This window comes from Manis javanica, chromosome 16 (genome assembly GCF_040802235.1).
Source record: "Manis javanica isolate MJ-LG chromosome 16, MJ_LKY, whole genome shotgun sequence".
Classification (NCBI taxonomy): Eukaryota; Metazoa; Chordata; class Mammalia; order Pholidota; family Manidae; genus Manis; species Manis javanica.
In genome coordinates, this window is record NC_133171.1 from 6956459 (window position 1) to 6974299 (window position 17841).

Consider the following 17841-nt stretch of genomic DNA (forward strand, 5'->3'; position numbering starts at 1 on the left):
AATGACTGATTTGATACTAAAAAAAAAAAAAAGGTTGCAAATACAACTTATGACTCCCTAAATCTTAGAAAAAAAGAGGGAGAAATGTGGTCAGTCAGATACTCATACAGACAAAACTAAGGCAAAAAAAACCCCACAGAAGTGAGGATAAGTATTTCTGGTCTAAGTAAAAACATTATTTAAAAGTGTAGGGAAAGGGGAAGGTTTGGGGGAACCAAGCACTTAAAATCAAGTGAATATTTTATGCTGTAATTCTCAACCCAGCTTCAAGTCAGTCTTTTCAGCAAAGTGTCAGGATAAGGCATGATTTCCTTTATTAGAAATACATTTTAATTACTACATAGGGAAGGATTCACCAAGGACACAAAGCTATATGATTGTCACATTTTTCTACTTGAAGAGATGCTCTGCTTTCTACAGAAATGAACTAGCCTTCCCCAAAATATATTCATTTGCAAACTGTACCCAAACGTGTGTGTCTACCCTTAGCCTTTCACCTCCTCCTTGAATGTTAACATTGTCTCTAATAAGTCTGTCTGATTCCACTTCCCCACTTATGACATGGGATTTTTAAAATTTTCCAATCTGTTGGGAAAGAAATCATAGACTAAAGTTTCAGACAAAATGGCCTGGGATCCAGTAATTACACAATCCTTCAGTATGCTTTCTGAAGACTTTAAAACACAACATGTCAAGTACCAGGTCGGCTTTAATTTTGTCCAGCTGCCAGCGATAGTCCCCGATGGCATTGTGGATGACTCTATGGCTGTTGATGTGCTGTTCCACTGAGGCCAGGTCCACACCCCAGGCCACCAGGTCCATCTCCGCCTACCAAGGGAAAGAGAGAGCATGCCCTTCATTTCCCATCCTTTGCATCTGACTCACCTTACTACAGCATCAGGGCTCAGAGGACCAATGGATACACATGGCTTTCATTCACATAAAACCAAAGATGTAAACATTTGGCATTTTTGAAGCCGAAAAAAGTTGTAGAAAGGCTTGCGATTCCCAAATAGCTAATGGGGGTTGCCAAATAACTTCCATCAAATTGTTTGGCCCCAGTTCAAGATGGGCTAAGGAGAGATGATTCAAAGATGAGGTCCTTGAAAGCTAGATCATGACCTCTGAAGAAAAAAATCTACCCGTGCACATGCAAGTGGCATGTGTATGTATATAGTATATGTGCATCTTGACATCTGAGATGTTATAAAATATTGACAGAAGTTTCTATATTCAGTCATTTTTAAATGTGCATCAAAAAATAGTCCATTAAGTTCAATCAGGTACTACTTCCCAGTCTATACAGCTGACCTAAAAGTACTTTTCATTGTTTATTTCTTTAAATTGTTTTGGTTGATGGAATGATTGACCCTTTAAATAGAGCATTTACCATTACCCTTCAGGATACAAAACTTCCTATGACCCATTCCAAAGAGAAGTTACTATAGATACTCAATACCTTAATTTCAATGAATGCTGGCGCTATTAAGATGGTGGATTTATGTTAGCTTCTTAAAAATTAAATTTGACTTACTTTCTAATTTGAGTCTCCACTACTTCAAATTTAAGAATGCCACACAGTTAAGAATCTAACATATTATTACACAAGTTTCATACTGCGCCAAGTCTATTATCTTGTCTTTCTTTTGCATGAGCTCATGTAAATTTCCAAATCACCTGTCACCTCTTAGACATGCCAAGGGCAAACATTCCAGTCTGGCACTGCAGCAAGAACATAACACACATTGTTCTAAGCCACATCCATGTTCTAATAGACTTGGCAAGCCTTCAAGGGGAGCCATTTCAGAGTCAGATGACTGAAAGTTACACAGGACTTTGACCTTCCTCTCCCTGGGCTCATTTCAGCTTTAAAACAGAAACAAGTGAGTGCTCTGCAAAGCTAATGAGATGACCAGTCTCCTGCTCACATCCCTCATTAACAGCCAGGTGTACAGTATCTGACCCGTCCATCAGCAGAAACACAAATCAGGGAAACAAAACAAAAACCTGGCATGGGCGGTGTGTGACTGCAGAGGACACTGCTCCCTTATCAGCTGTGTCTGCAGCTAGGTCTCCTGGGATTGAGAGGAGGAATGCAGGCTATGCGGAGGGGGTGTGGGGATAAGAGGCCAAGCGCCTGAGACAACCGGCAGTTAAGTGATAAAACTGCACTGAGTTTGTTTTAAACTATGGGGCCAACTAATCTGAAAAGCAGTGCTCATCAACTGCATCTATTAGAAAATGGTCTACCCACTGCCCAGGACAGAAAGTGGAGTCCACATGATAATGCCATTTTCTGAAATTTAAAACTGCTGACTCTTTGCTACAAAGGCTTCTTATAAAGCTACACCCAACATGAATATAGAAAATAACAAATTATGAGCTGTCGTTTTGTATAATTGTCATAGTGACTAAGAAGAAATTAGGGGATTTGATGTTTCCTAAGTAATTTGGTTCAAAGGTTGTGTGGATAAACTGAGAGTTCCTGTGGCCAGGATTCTCACCTGGCCCTGCTTGGCTAGCTCACTGCACACCTGTGAGCAATGCATGGCTGTTGACTCTATATAAAGAGCTCCACCCAGTGCTCTGCACGCGACACGGTGGCAGGGCTGCAAGGCTGCAGGAGAGCAGAGCAGAGGCTGGGGTGGTGGCAGTGCCGAGGACAGAGGCCCAGAGGACAGCTGTGTGGGACGACTGTGTGGACAGAGGGACCCAGAGGCAGAGGCTGACTTGCTGCATACAGACTCGCTCTAAGTGAATGGGATTCTAGTGACCTGCCACCTGGAAATAAAGTTGGGTATAACCCTTTCATCCCAAAGAGGTTCTGCTGCCAATTTCTTTGGTCACACTGAATCCATAGCGAACTTGCCCGGGGGCTAAAGTCCATTAGCAAGACAAGTCATTTCATCTGACATCACTGATCCTTATGATGTGGATTAAGCCCCACTAGCTCTGCCAAGGCTTCTCTTGACAACCCCATTCCATGGTGAGCTGGAGGCCACCCCTTTCCCCAGTATCTGAGCAGGATTTTATTACAGCTCAAATATGGCAGTTAACCCCATGCTGCTGTGGGTAGAAATTCAGCATTAGGGTGTATCTTGTTTTCTTCAATAAATACTCATTTTCAGGGCTATGTGAACATAATGTTTGGGCTTGAATTTTCTGGCATGGTCCCAATACATATAAAATGCTCAGGAAATGTGTGGTCAAAGATGAGAGGGAATTTGAAAACAGCAAATAGGTTTGTATTTAGGTTTCTGGTATTATAACTGACTTTTTAATAAGCCCCACCTTTTGCAATACAGTCTTTGTAACAAGTGGGAGAAAGGTTAACTGAATGAATGAATGTTTAGTCCCATAAGCCATCACCCCATACAAACATTTTTAAGTGGTTGAGAAACTTTAGAACCACTGCTAAATTGGTCCAACAAGTAATAAAACTAGTATTTCTTATAACCACAACCACATCGTGTAACAAATGACCTCTGCATGATGCATCACTCTAACACATTCACCTCAAGAGCAGGACAATTCATTAGTATCAGGCTGTCACTGTAAACTGCCATCTACATGATTATGTCATAGTTCTACTGCCACCTGCTCATTACAGCACATGATTACTCTAAAGCAACAGAACAATAATTAGCAGTGAGAACTACGTGGTAGAAACTTCAGTTTCAGGGAAAGGCTCAGCACCGACTTCTGTGGCCATTATTTTACTTCACTCCCACATCAGTGATGTCATGATTGCACAAGACAACCGACACTTCAAAAATACAAGGTAAGCAACCAATGATCCCAAACCAGAACATCCGGTTTTACTGTGTTCCCAGTCTTCCAATTTGTCAACATTTTGAAGTCCAGACCACTGTTTGTGGCCAGGCCACAGGGGCTGACCCTGCCGCGTTCCGTACACCTGGTCTACCCACGCTTGGGCATGAGAGTGCCAACCCCGTCCCCTGGAAACTGCTTACCCTCTGCTGCCTCATCCATCCCAGACACTCGCTGGTGAGGCACTTGGTGAATTCATCCCACCCGGAGCTACTGTGGCAGGTGTACCCCCCGCCGCCCTTGGAGCTGGGCCTCCGGACTCGAGGGACGCTGATGGCTTTATAAAGGGCTCGCATTTGCTCCTGGAGCTGCAGCAGTCTGAAAGGAAAGAAGAACAATTACACCACTGCAGGAAAACAGCCTATGCAAACACGTTCTGGGCAAATGTCCCTTTTTCTGAGTCTCCTTTGTGTAGTATAGGGGTCACAAATGTTTTATTTGAAGCATGTTCTCCTTTACCATGTAACTCAAAGCCTGAAGTGTCACCGAGAGCAAAACTGGCGTTGCCTGACCTTTCTCCTGCGTTTCATCCAGGGACCTGTCTGTCCTACTATCCTGGGCAAAATCAGACTGCACGTCCCTGTGTTCAACTGCATTGCTAACTCTAAAAGTCTCATTTTTGTATTCATCGAACTAAGCTGACTCGACATTAGACTCTTCAAAGTCACATGCTGTGTGCCAAAGCCTTAGTGGCCCCCAAAGGGAGGCACAGTTGACATCTCATAAGACCCCAACTCCTCCCAGGGAGCATGCTCTTTTTAGCAGGTCTGGTTTATTCTTTTCATGGCAGCTTTGTGATTCCACAAAAGATGGTGGTGGTGCTTTTAGTCAATTTGTATTAGAGATATACAAAGCTGCAAAATACCAGGTAAGGGGGCCTTTCCTTAGGAGTATGTGTGCTTCCTTTGGGGGAAGACCTGGGACACAGGACTGAGTGTAACCACTGCAACATCCTTCTTCAGGAGGCCTGTCCGCATTCAGTACCTTTTCTGATAAGCGTCACAGGGCTGGCCCATCTGCCGCATCTCTCTGATCAAGTTATCAGTAATTTCCATCTGATCGTTGGCCTGAGCAAAACACTCGTCCAGTTCTCTGCTCCGAGCCAGCTGTATTCCATCTCCGTATTTCAGTTCCTAAAAGAAAGAATTCACATGAAGGAAACACACAACACTGGAAGTAAATATATCATGTGTGTTGACGGAAGCAAAAGCCTTTGCTGAAAACTTAAGAAATATTGTAAGTTTCCATTTTGCATGTAACTGCAAATAATTTCCAACTGAAAATTATCTTACTAATTTGAGACAGGGAGGTAAATCTAGGGAGATGCATAAACAAAAACTTGTGGACTCTCTTTTACATTTTCATTAGGTTGTTAATAACATATTTACAGAATGCTGCTCTTTCCCCTGCTTCAATATGCTAAATGCCTATCATAGTTGCACACAACCCATCTAATGGGAATTTCACTGTAATAAGAACAATGTACCATTAACTGATTAAGGTCTTTTACACACAAACTGAGCTTTTCTTGCATCTTTGGGAACACAATTTTTCAGTTCTTAAAAAGAAAGCCAATTCATTGCACTGAGCCAATCGGTTTCCTGGTTTTGATGATGTATTATAGCTGTGTGAGGGGTCACTTTTGGGGGAAGCTGGGTGATGGGTCTAGGAGACTGTTCTGTATTTTAGAACTTCTTGTGAGACTATAATTATTTTAAAATAAAAACATTTTGTTTTTTTTTAAGACACTTCCTCTATATGTATACAAAAGACTGTTGCTGCAGTGTCATATATAAACCTCTAGAATTTTACAACTGCTGCTTTCATTCATCTTTAGCCAAATGAACCTTATTTCTCTAGACAGAAATGTTAGCAAACATTAGCATACATTTCCCTCCTAACTTTGTTATATTTCAAAGCACATAAATAAAAATGAACTAAGAACTGGATGTCATGTAAACTTTTAGATCTACATGTAAAATGTATCTATAGCCATGACAAATCGTGTGCAGGCCTGGGATGTGTATGTGCTCAATATTAAGTCACTGGTGCCTCCCACTTTGCTTTATGCAATCGAATCATGGCACTGGGGTGAACATTAAGTGAAGTATATTTCAAACTAGAGACTTGAAACAAGAACTAGAACCAGTCCAGTTTGCTGGGCCCCAAATATTTTTTATAAGAACTGAAGTGAAGTTATTTTTTTTAACTGGATGAAATTAACCATAACTAGAACCCATATAGTATCTAAAATTAAGAAATTAGAACATTAAGATATTCTCCAAACAGAACAGATAAATTAAATTAAAATCCCTCTTTGTATGTAACCGGGGTCCTTTGTGATAAGCCAGATTCCAGATTTAACCCCTAACGTTAATGTCAGCAGCAGTGAAAGTAGTACTCAATTCCTTTGCTGAAGAGGTACAATAAATCAGGGAGGGGACAGATAAGGTGGCCATGCCCCTACCCTTCTCTAGCATGTTTTTAGCAAACAGGAAGCAAAGTGAATACTACAGTGTTTTAAAATAAAAACTTAACACAAAAAATATCATGAAGCCCCCAATCCTTAAGCATGTTTCAATATAATCCTAAACTACCTCAGTAACATCAACAAAAATAATGAGGCTTTCATCTGTGTTACCATTTTCCTCAGTTTTCAATTGTTTATTTTTCCTTTTTTTGTTTCTCAAACAGAATTGTTCTCAACCATATGGTAATCTTTCCTGAAAAAAAAATTTTTTAATTGACAATGTACATCAAAATCCAGTAACATAAACATGTTGGCTTGCATTTCTAGGAAGAGAAAGTTTACAAAATTATGTAAGTGACAACAGGTTGTTGCAATTCCAAAAGGGTGGACTCTGTATAACAGACATTTGTTGAAAAAAACTTTGGTAACTGGTCTCCTTGTTAACCCAACGTTAAGTTGAAACCAATTACATTGAAAAGATACACATCCCTCTCCATCTGTTTTGTAATAGATCATCTCGAACCAGCACACATGCGAAGGAGGGCAGTGAATAAGGATGTACAGGTCGAGGTGGTGAGTCTAAGAGCAAAGTAAGAACAAAATCTGGTGTGGACGGTATTTTAGAAGAAAAAGCAAGCTTACCGGCTGCACAATCAGCTCTGCCCGCATCAAACAATCCGAGCAGTTCTGCAGGAGTTCCTGGATGGTGTTCTGGTTCTGATGCCTAGACATCGTCCCAGTTTGACTGATGAGGCAAACACAAAGAAGACAGACATGAATTTTTTTTCAGTTTGAAATAATTTCAAACTCTCAGAGAAGTTGCAAACATAAAACAAAAATACTCCTGTCAACCCTTCGCCCAGATTCCCCAATTGTTAACATTTTCCATGTTTCCTTCTGTAACTCAGGGGGCAGGGGTCGGGGGTCGGAGAAATAAGTTCCCAGCCCGGGGGGCAAATTACCTTTGAAGACAAACTCAGTCAAAGGGAGAAACAAAGTGGGAGAAACCCATTTATTACTTACAGTCATCCACTTCTGCTCACCCGTGTCTCTAGCAACCTGGCTGTAAAAAAGGGACCCCACCAAACCTCTCTGGTCCAAATACACCCTTGATCCCCCGACCCCTGTAATCACCTATTGATATGGAGATGATACATCTCTCCACCCCTTGGAAACACCTGTTGATATGGAGATGCACTAAGGCCAGGCGAGAGATTCTGGAAATGCTGCAATTTTACCCACACCTTCTTTAACCTCTCTTCCCTCTGTGTGTTTTTATTTTTGTATATATACCTTTTCTGAACCATTTGAGAATAATCATGCTCCTTTATCCCAAAATATCTCAGCATGTATTTCCAAAGAATAAAGACACTCAACTACATGACCACAGTACAATTATGAAAATCAGAACATTTAAAATTGATAGGATACTGTTTTCTAATCTGCAGAATTTTTCAAATTTTACTACTTAGCCTAATAATGCCTGTCACAGCAATTTTTTTTTCTCTGGGTCCAAAATCCAGTCCACAAATAGTCTTTTTAATTATTAAAACACATTTCTGGCAGCTTATCTATCAACCCTTCCTCCTTCATCTCAAAAAGGTGCTTAATGCCAAGCCCCCCAACACCCCAATCCCTCAGGGGAAGACCTCAAGGCATTAGACCCACAGCATGAAGTTTCCACTGGTAAATCCAGCTAAGGAGAGTAGAAGGAGACAAGAAAAGCTTGCTCTACAAAAATATTTTCTGCAATCACAGTAAGACAGTGTGAAGAAAGTGATGGGAAATTTAAATATCCTTAATCCAAAACCAAGCTACTTTTCCTTTCAAGAGGACTGAGCCAAGAATATTTTTCTCTACAATGGTGATATGTCTAAGAGTACATTTCAAATGAAGCTCTTTTCTGGAAGATGGGGGGCAGAAACCTTAAAACAGCAGTGATCTTTAAGAATAATGTTGTAAATGTCCCTTATTTTAAAGGAAGAGATTACAGGAATTACGTTGCTCCAGATATAAGTAAAATAGAGGAAAGTATAATAAAAGTCTTAGTTTTTAATTTGCCAAGATACAGTACACTGTAGCACAACCTGCTACAACTTAGCTCAAGAGAGATTTAGACATATTAAATTATTGTTTAATGTTTGGGCAAAGGGCTCGTTAATATGCTATAGGGAGCCTGAGTGCCACACCAGGCTTCAGAGACACCCAGTCCTTCAGCCAGGACTGGCCTATGCCTGCAGGTAAGCCGGTTTGATGAGCTAGACTTTCTCTTTTGTGTGTGTGTGGGGGGGGGGGGTTGGCTGTGTATTTTCAAGGAAGAATTTCACTGTTTAAGAAGAAAACGTTTGAAAATCACAAGCGGTACTATACATAAATGGGGTAAAATCACAAGAACGTGGAAAACTTGTCCCATGGCACCTGATTCTGAGTCATTTCACGTTGGGAAAGCACTGCCTTTCTCTCCCTGCCACCTATTTGCACCTCCCTGCAAACAAGGCTCCCCAACAAGCCAACAGCAGCAGCAGGCTTGTGGGCGGAGAAACAAGCTCTCCCTGGGAACCGCTCCCAGATGATGACTCCGCTCCTCCAGGCAGGCCCAGGCACAGCCCGAACTGCCCACCCATCTAAACCAGGATGCCCCACCCCTCACCCCATGAATACAGTCGTTCTCTTTCTCTCACTCAGAATTAGGCAGGAAATCGGGCACGCTTCCCCTATATAAGAGATATAAACAGAACTATATCAGTTGTCAGAACTTGTGCAGAATTCCAATGGACTTAGACTCATAGGAAAGAAATTCAAGAGACAAAGGAAAAAAATTAAGAAATACAGACACTACCATTAGAACTCCTGGATGGAAATGGAATTGGGAAGGGCCTGGGTAATTACATCTGTGTTCTTTAATGAAGGTGGATGAGAGTATTTCTGGCACGTTTAAGAATTCTGTTGGGCAATGTGGTTCAGAGGGTGATTCCCACAGAGCATGCCAGTCCCCAGCATATGACTGAAAGGGCAATCAATCCCTTAGCACAAAGGGACATCAGAGCTCCTTGAACATTGAGAATGCATGCAACATCACAAACTGTGCTGTAAGACCCAGGCAGAGAGGGGAAGGTGGGGAGGGGAATGTGAGAACTTTACAATACTTGCAAATTTTCTGTAAATCTAAAATGATCGCCAAATAAAAATATCTGGGAAAAAGAGAGATGAGGCAATCAAATGTTGGCTTAAAATATTGGTGGACCTTCTACACATTTCTTGTTCCTTCCTACTTATAGAAGACATTCTTACTTCTAGAAAACAGCTGGCATTTTTATAGAGATAAGTCATCTCATCTGCTTCCCCTCACCTACCTACATTTGAACTAAAAAAACAATGTTATTAATAATACTAAAAAGAATTCTTCATGCTTTATTGAAGGACTTGCACATGGTCACCATACATGCCCCTGATATCCAGTAAAACCCTATTGCTTTACTTGGCATTTCAGTAAACAGATTAGCAACTGTATAGGAGAGTGAAATGTACAAAAATCAGATCTCTTTAAGGTCAAAATAATGAAAAGCTAAAGCATTAGAAGAGTGTAATGAAGACTCTTTAGTATTGCTATCTGTCTATAGGAAAAGTATGATCTGACCCAAATGTCATCTTACACACAACTTCAGGACCGCATCTGGTTCCTGTCTTCTGTAAGAATCTCACTTCAGTCTGAGGTGGATCAAGAACACCCTTCGGGAATAGACCTAGTAAGAAGGGGAACAAGGTGGCCGCTATTCCGATAGCTCAGTTCATCAAAACAAGCCAGAGCAAAAGAGATTTAGGCCCGCTGAGGGTCAGTAACTGGGCAAAGAAACCACCCCACATCTCAGTTTGTCTGTCTTGGCGGAATGAAGAATCCGCACAGAACTGGCTGCGCTTAAATCAAGAAGAACCACAGGCAGGATTTTAACCCATCAGATCAGTCCAGCATCACACACTCAACACTGGGCAGTGCTGGGTGTTCAGCATGAGAGCCAGGAAGGCTTGTTTCAGGGAGTATGTGCAGTGTTGTTTTCTTTTAAGTTGGCTGTCATTCAAAGCTTGTTACGTCAAATCATGTTTTTCATTGACCACATAACAATTTTAGAAACTGTTTTTGTATCAGAAATTTTCTAGACCTCAGTTTTCTCATGTCCTGGGCTAGATGGATGATAGCTAAGATTTCTTCAGCGCACTCATTCTGTAACTCAGCTTTACGAAACCACCAAACTTATTTCTCCTACTGGAAAATAATACAAAAGTCTATGTTCTGCCTAATGGCAATGATGCTTCTTTCTCAATTCACAGAGCACACTTTGAGAAAATGCAAAATTCTATCACATATGAAGAAATAAATTTTAAATAACTGTACTAATTTAACAAGCATATAATTATTTTAAAAATCCCTAGTCTCAAAGAAATTCCATACTAATACTTGTAGGCATTAGTGGTGCAGAGATTTTAAACCACTTTTAGGAATGGAACTAACAAACCCAAAGTTCAATTTTTAAATTCCATTTCAGTGGCATGGAGGATGCAAGATGTCATGTGAAAGAAAGATGTTCACATGACAACTCATTTGGACCAATGAATCTAAAAAATAGGTTCTACACTAAATAGCTCTTTGAAAAAATATTTGTCCTTAAAAGTTTTTAACTTTTCTGAAATGTTATTTTTTCTTCAAAGCCATAAATGATTCATACTACAAAGAACCTGTCTGCACACACATTTCTTAAAATTCATTCTAAAACTTGCTTAAACAAGTAATAGCTCCAACAGTTTACATGAAGATCCCTTAATCAGTGGCTAAAAGCAAAATGCACTCTCGATTTTATCCAAGGAAAGACCACATGAATTTTCGTTCATATTATAGAGCTTTCTATGTTTTATTTTACTACCTTCAAGTAACACTTTTCTGAACAAAGTAAGACTTGGAAATTAGCTGTCTTAAGGCATTATTTAACATTTGTTGCCAAGAATATTAGAGGGAAAAAGAATGAGACAAATGTTTTAAAGAGAGGCGCACAGCATTACAAAGTAACAATACTTTTCAAAATAGTTACTCTGTTTTATTACCTTGTAATAACCTATATTGTTCTTACACGTGGCCCATGCCACCTAACTGTATTTCTTTTCGTGCACATACTTTCTCTCCCATTGGATTCCTTCTTTTCTTCCTTCCTCTTTCCCTTCTCCTCCCCCCACCTCTATCTCTGTCTCTCTCTCTTTGTCCTAGTTCCTTTCATTCATTCCATCATCATAGGATCCCGTACATATGCAGGAATTGGTGTCTTGTGTCTCTTCGTATTCAGGTTCATGGAATGATGGCTTCAGAAAAGCTCAACAAGCATTGTTGGAAATCAGGATGATTATGTAATATCGATCTTTAAGTCTATTTGCTTATTAGCTCCTTATAATGTTCCAAGCATTTTCACATACACCATTTTGAGTTTTTTCAAAGTGTCTTAAGTAAATGCAAAAAGCCTGAGTGATGTTTGAAATAAAAAAAAAACTTTTACTTCCCCATTTAAAGACAATACCCTACTTCCAAGACTGACTAAACACACCAAGTATCTGTCGAAATGTCACTTACCCTGGAAGTTAGAGACCAAACGCTGCTGCCTTGTTGAACGTGCCTGATCACACCTCTGCCCCCATTCTGTCCCAGTTATTTACACGCCTGTCTAGCTCACTCCTAGAGAGCAAAGTCCCATATCTTAGTCACCTCCACTTCTACCTAACACAGAGTTTTGCATACAGAAGATACCTGTTTGATTTAGCAAAGTAGAAGAAAAGCAAAGGCAAATGAAAAGACTGATCTGAGGATCTTACCACCATCTCAGCCTGATTTCCAAGCTCTACCAAGTAGCACATTTAGCTCCCATCCACGAATCCCATCCCAACAGTATGCAAAAATGGGTTTTCTTTCTGTAAATCTTAGAAAGGGGACCTCCTCTGATCCTTCATTTTATCCTCACCCAGTTTTGGAAGCCTTCTCTCTCTAAAAAAAAGTTCTGCTCCCTTTTCCATGTTTATTATTTTCACACTGGCTCAGTGGGGGTGATCATAGAACATTAACTTCACGAAGACTTTTAAGTCGGGCCGACTCAGAGGCCACGCCTTACTCAGCCACTTCCGGTTGCACCGCCTGCGACTTAGAACTAAACTTACGCTCCCTGGAGTTTCTCCATCTGCAACCTGTAGGAGACGCGCCCACACCCCTGCGGCTGGCAGGGCTTCGAGGAGCCAGTACCGCCGGCGAAGCCCCGCAGAAACTCAATCTCCCTGCAAGATCGCTCTTAACCGGGAAGGCGGCGACCGCCGCTATGTATGACATGATTCTCGGATTTCATTTTTATTTTTCATTTGTGTTTTTTACACCAATTCATAATTTTGAACTTTGCCCAGCTTATAATATTAAGGATATCCGGCAGCAAATTGAGGGTGGAGTGAAAATTAAAAAAAAGAAAGAAATGAGGTCGGTGGGGGGGGGAGAGAAGAAATGGATTAATTAAGTGTAAGGCATTTCAAAGCTTCCTGAAATTACTACCAGACCTGAAAATAACGGTTTGGGACAATTCAAAGGGAATGACACATTGTAACAGCATGAAAGAAGCTTACTGAAGGGATAAGGAAATGAAGAAAAAGCATGTCTTCCCTTCCTTCATTAAGCAGGGAAGATACAGGAACATTTGGTCCTTATAAATTTAATGCCAAAAGTCCGCATTTCTATTTTGAAGGTCTTCCCTACTAGAAAACTTACAATTGTTCTGAAGCCTCAAGAAATCTGGTCATCCATCAAGAGGCTTACTCCTTTTTAATTTTTTTCAGGTGCTAGATGAAGAAAGGGATGTAATCCAAGCAAAAACTTAGATCTATTCGCTGTAGTCTTTTTCTAACATGCCATCATTTTTTTCATGAACTGTAGATTTCACATTCATGAGGTCTTGGAAGGTCCTGGACCCTTCCAGACCAAAGTGTTGGTGATAAAAAATGTACATTATTGGACTGCACTACCATTTTACAGAATGTTGCCTCAAACCAGAGGCTCATTGAGGCTTAGGGTCTGTGGGGCGGTGGCTTCAACCTGAGAACCGCACCTGACCAATTTCCCAGGCGTGCAAGAGGGATGAAGAGCAAAGCAAAGGGTGGGGCAGTGCTCAAGCACCAAGGCCTCCAAACTGAAGCCTCTTTCTGGAACCTCCTTTTCTGGAAAAACTGGTTAGCTGAGAGTTGAGGAGACTCCCTAAACCACAACCCAGCCCTTCTTTACTCCACCCTAAGCAGTCAGCGCCCAGGCATCAGGAGCGTCAGCAGTTTTATTCTTTCCCAAGACATTTCAATCACCTGAAAGACAATGAAATTATGCCCATATTTAGAGGAAAAATTAACTACTTTGACAGCTGTCTTGTAGATCTGACCAATAATTAGTTGGCTTATTGCTGCATCATACTGATTTTTACCCCAAGCAGATGGAAACTACAGGAAAGTATACAATGGTTATGAAATAAGTATTTCACAGGAATGCAACAGATTAAAAAGAAATAAAACTCACATTAGATAGAAGAGTTTACAAGTAGAAAAGGGCCGTTTTTGTTAATTAAAGTTTGACCTTTTCTTGGCCATTGTGGTGTACTGGATTTAAAGGTAGTTCAAACACTAACCAGCTGTGTGACCTCGGCCATGTCATGTAACTACTTTAACCTCAGTTTGCCATCTGAAAAATGGGAAGTTTATCAGGAGGCTAAAATAACATGCATAATATACCTGGCACATCATAGGTGTTTGCCAGGTCATGATGACTATCATTAACCACTATCTGGTATTTTTATAAAATACATAACTTACTCAAACTTAATAACCAGGTAAACGTTATCTGCCATATTCAAGCTAACTGAATCTTACTTTGCAACTGTTTCCCAGAAAAATATTTAAGACCATCCATTCTGTGTGTCACCCAACACTGAGCCTGTTTTGACTCTCGCTTGCCTCTTGCGTCCAGTTCTTAGCTGAGCTGCCTCCTTACCTGGCAGTGTCTACTTTACCGTCCAGCTACAACAACCCTCAGTCAGCGTTTCATCACCTTCCTAAGCCAACTCCCTCTGGCAGGCCCTCCCCATTTCCTGCTGCCCTGCACACTGCTCCCACGGAAACGGGTCCGGTGGAGGGAACCTTTCATACCTCCTGGGAAAACCTGCAATGGTCCCCCTCTTCCTATCCATATTTCCCACGATGGAGCATGGAGTCAAGGTCTCCCAGGCTCTGGTCCCATCCTATCCCACTTACTGATCTCTGGCTTGAAGCAAATGCTCAGAAAGGAGATTTGCAGTACTCCTGGTTTTTCCACCTCTTGGGCTTTTCTCACTCTCTCTCTCCCCCTGGAATGCTCCCTGCCCACCTATCTTTACCAGCTGAAATACTCAAAGTTTAACTCAATGCCACTTCTTTTATATAGTCTAGTTACTAGTGCCTTAATTAGCTAAGGTTGTGATTCCACTCAGCCTAAGATAAAGAAGCCACAAGAGAGATATGGGCTGGGGGAAGGAGGAAGAATTACAAATGAGATATAAGACTGTCGTAAAAATTGATGTTACTCAAAACAGCAGCAGACTCACAGACTCCAAGAAGGGACTAGCAGTTACCAAAGGGAAAGGGGTTGGGCAGGGTGGGTGGGTGGGAGGGAGACAGGAATTAAGGGGTATTATTATTAGCACACATAATGTAGGGGGGTCACAGGGAAGGCAGTATAGCACAGAGAAGACAAGTAGTGACTCTATAGCATCTTACTACGCTGATGAACAGTGACTGTAATGGGGTGTGGGGGGTGGACTTAATAATAGGGGTGAATGTAGTAAACACAATGCTGCCCATGTGAAACCTCCATAAGATAGTATATCAATATCTTAATAAAAAATAATAAAAATAAAAATATTGATGTGTTATTACTGTAAAGCACAGACAGAGGGAAATGTTTCAAAACCCCCCTTAAAGGAAAAATAAGATTTGAGGAAAAATAAGATTTTAAAGGAAAAATAAGATTAGTTTATTTATGGGAGCACTAAGTACAAATCCTGATTACTTCAAAACTAACCAATCTAATTCAGCCAAAAAAAAAGTGGAAGATTTTTAAATACATGAGTTTAAATTCAAACAGTGGTGTTCATAGTGGTTTTTGTGCTTTAAAAACAAAACAACCTTTACTTAGAAAAGCTTTTGGTCAGAAAAGTACTTATTAAGTTCTTAATCATCACTCATTTAGGAGCGGGCAGCTGGGTCAGAGATGGCATCCTACTTCTAGACAGCAAGTGTCACGAAAATCCCTGTGCACAAAAACCCCAGGAAAACAGGTATGGGTGCATGCCCTGTCCCTCTTTAGTCAGTGGCCATTATTTTAAAATACAGAACTCAATATCTGTCAACTATTTTGTGCTAAGCACCATTTCAGGCTAGAAGCTGCTGGGGGACATGCCAGCAGAAACTCCACTACCTGGCTCAGGAAAGAATGGCCACATGCTGACTCTAGTCTCCATCGCCGCCTGCCACCCAGCTGCTCTACCAGATCAACATCACTGCACAGAAAAAAACACCCTTCCTCTAAGTTAAGTAATTTCTCACTTGAGTCTGTTTCCCTTCCCAGAGAGATATAAAACTTGACAGGTTTATAAACAGCTTTTAAGTTGGTGGGGGGGAAGCAGAAAAAATGAAGCCCTATTATGAGCAAACATGGCGCCTCCCCAAAATGTAATGTAAAGTTCCTTATAAACCACGCATCTTTATCCAGTTCATTAACCAATAGACCAATTAGTTACAAATTCACTTCTACAAGAAGCCAGGGGAGTAAAATACTCCATTAACACTAATGTTTATTATCAATTTAAAGGATAGGCACTTTAGGATAACAGAGACATATTTTTAAAATCATAGTATAATAAAACCCTTGGCTCTTAAGAAGCCAAAAAGAAATGCTGCTCAAGAATCCTTCCAAATTCTGATTTGCATTTAAATGTATGGTTTTCCTAAATGTACTTCCCAACTACTGGAAGACTGGCAGGTAAAAGTGAAGTTTCAGATTTAAATGGTCGGCCAAGTTTTCAGATAAACTTAGAAACCCAAGTGAAAACTGGCAAATTTTTCTCTCCTTTTTTTCCTATTGCTTGGCACATCTTTACTGGAAATCCCCAGGTGCATTTTGTTCAGAAAATAATAGTTCCAAGATTAATACAATTCTTCACTAACTCAAAAAGAGAAAATAAATGATAAAGATGCTCCGGGGAGAAAAAAGATTAATTAATTAATCTTAGCAGAAAACATGTTGCAACTCGAGTAGTCTCTGCCTTCAAAACTGCTGGCAAAACCAAAAAAAAAAAAAACCCTGGGGTGTATTCCTGTTGCCCCTCCCCAGCCTAAGGCCACAAGGCAGCGTAAATACTATTCTGGAACTCGGGCCTATTTCCCAAAAGCCCTAGTTAGGAAGGGCCTGCTGGGGCGAGGCAGCTGCGGGCCGAGGGCGCAAAATTCTCACGACTCGAGTGGGTGTCCCGTCCAGCTCCGGGGACCGCGTAAATACAGGCTCATTACCTTACCCCACCCACCCAAACGGTTCCCTTGTTGGGTTTCCGCGGGGATTCTGAGCAGCAGACCCTACCCTTTCCCAGGGGGCTTCCCTAGGTACCCTGATCCCCCGGGCCCCCAGAGTCTCGTGCAGGCTCGGGTGGGAAGCTGCGCCCTTCCCTCCGCACCCCCTGCCCACACTCGCCTGCTCCAGGAGCAGGCTCTGCGACCAGGACACTGAGGTCATTCATCGGGTGCTTTTAAAAAGGGGGAAACAAAGGGCGCGGCGGACCGAGGGGGGACAGACGTGTCCCCGCGGAACTAGACAGGGGGCCAGACGGCCGCCCATGCCGGGAAGGCCCCTTTGGGAAGCAGGGAGGCGGCGGCAGGGCCTTCTCAGGACGGGACCCTGCACCGCCGACGCACAGCCTCCACCCAAAAGCCCGTGGTGGCAGAGCAGCCCGGCGCCGCCGCGGGGGTGGTCTCGACGGGTCCAGGAACTTGGGATGAGCCACTAGAGGCCACGGGGTGCCGAGTCCGAGCCCGGCGCCCGCTCCTTCACTGTCTTACTTTTGGCTACAGCTAGAGAGGCTGGGTTTGGCCGCCGCGGCCCCGCCTGCCTGACCTCTCACCTGCCGGCCCAGACAAAGGGGATGCCAACCCGGCCCGGCCGCGCGGCAGGCAATCCTGGAGGCAGCCGAGACCCCGCGGCCCGGCCCGCCGTCGCGCCCGGCCCAGACCCCTCCCCGGCTGCCTCGCGCCCGGACGGCGGGGGAGGGAGAAACGTGGGGCCGCGCCCTGGGCGTCCGGACACCTGGGTCCTGCCCCAGCGCGAACAGGAAATGCTTGCGGGACGTCGGGCAACTTTCCCTGTTCGGGTCGCGGGTTTCCTCGCGGGTCGGAGGAGGCCGGGTCCCCAATTCCCCGGGGCTGGGACCCTGCTGGGAGGGCGGAGAGCCCCTGCCCGCCGC

The 17841-nt window shown here is 42.4% G+C and overlaps 1 protein-coding gene across 2 annotated transcripts in view; it reads right to left on the bottom strand.

Annotated features, from left to right (window-relative positions):
- The window catches only part of DSP (desmoplakin), a 41301-nt gene that overhangs the window by 23026 nt on the left and 434 nt on the right, over window positions 1-17841 (bottom strand). For both annotated transcript variants that reach the window (XM_073224278.1, XM_073224279.1), the window contains exons 2-5: window positions 6944-7046; window positions 4816-4964; window positions 3975-4149; window positions 700-828 (exon numbers count right to left, since the gene is read on the bottom strand). In XM_073224278.1, coding sequence (XP_073080379.1) covers window positions 700-828; window positions 3975-4149; window positions 4816-4964; window positions 6944-7046 — 556 coding nt within the window. The remainder of the gene's footprint in view (window positions 1-699; window positions 829-3974; window positions 4150-4815; window positions 4965-6943; window positions 7047-17841) is intronic.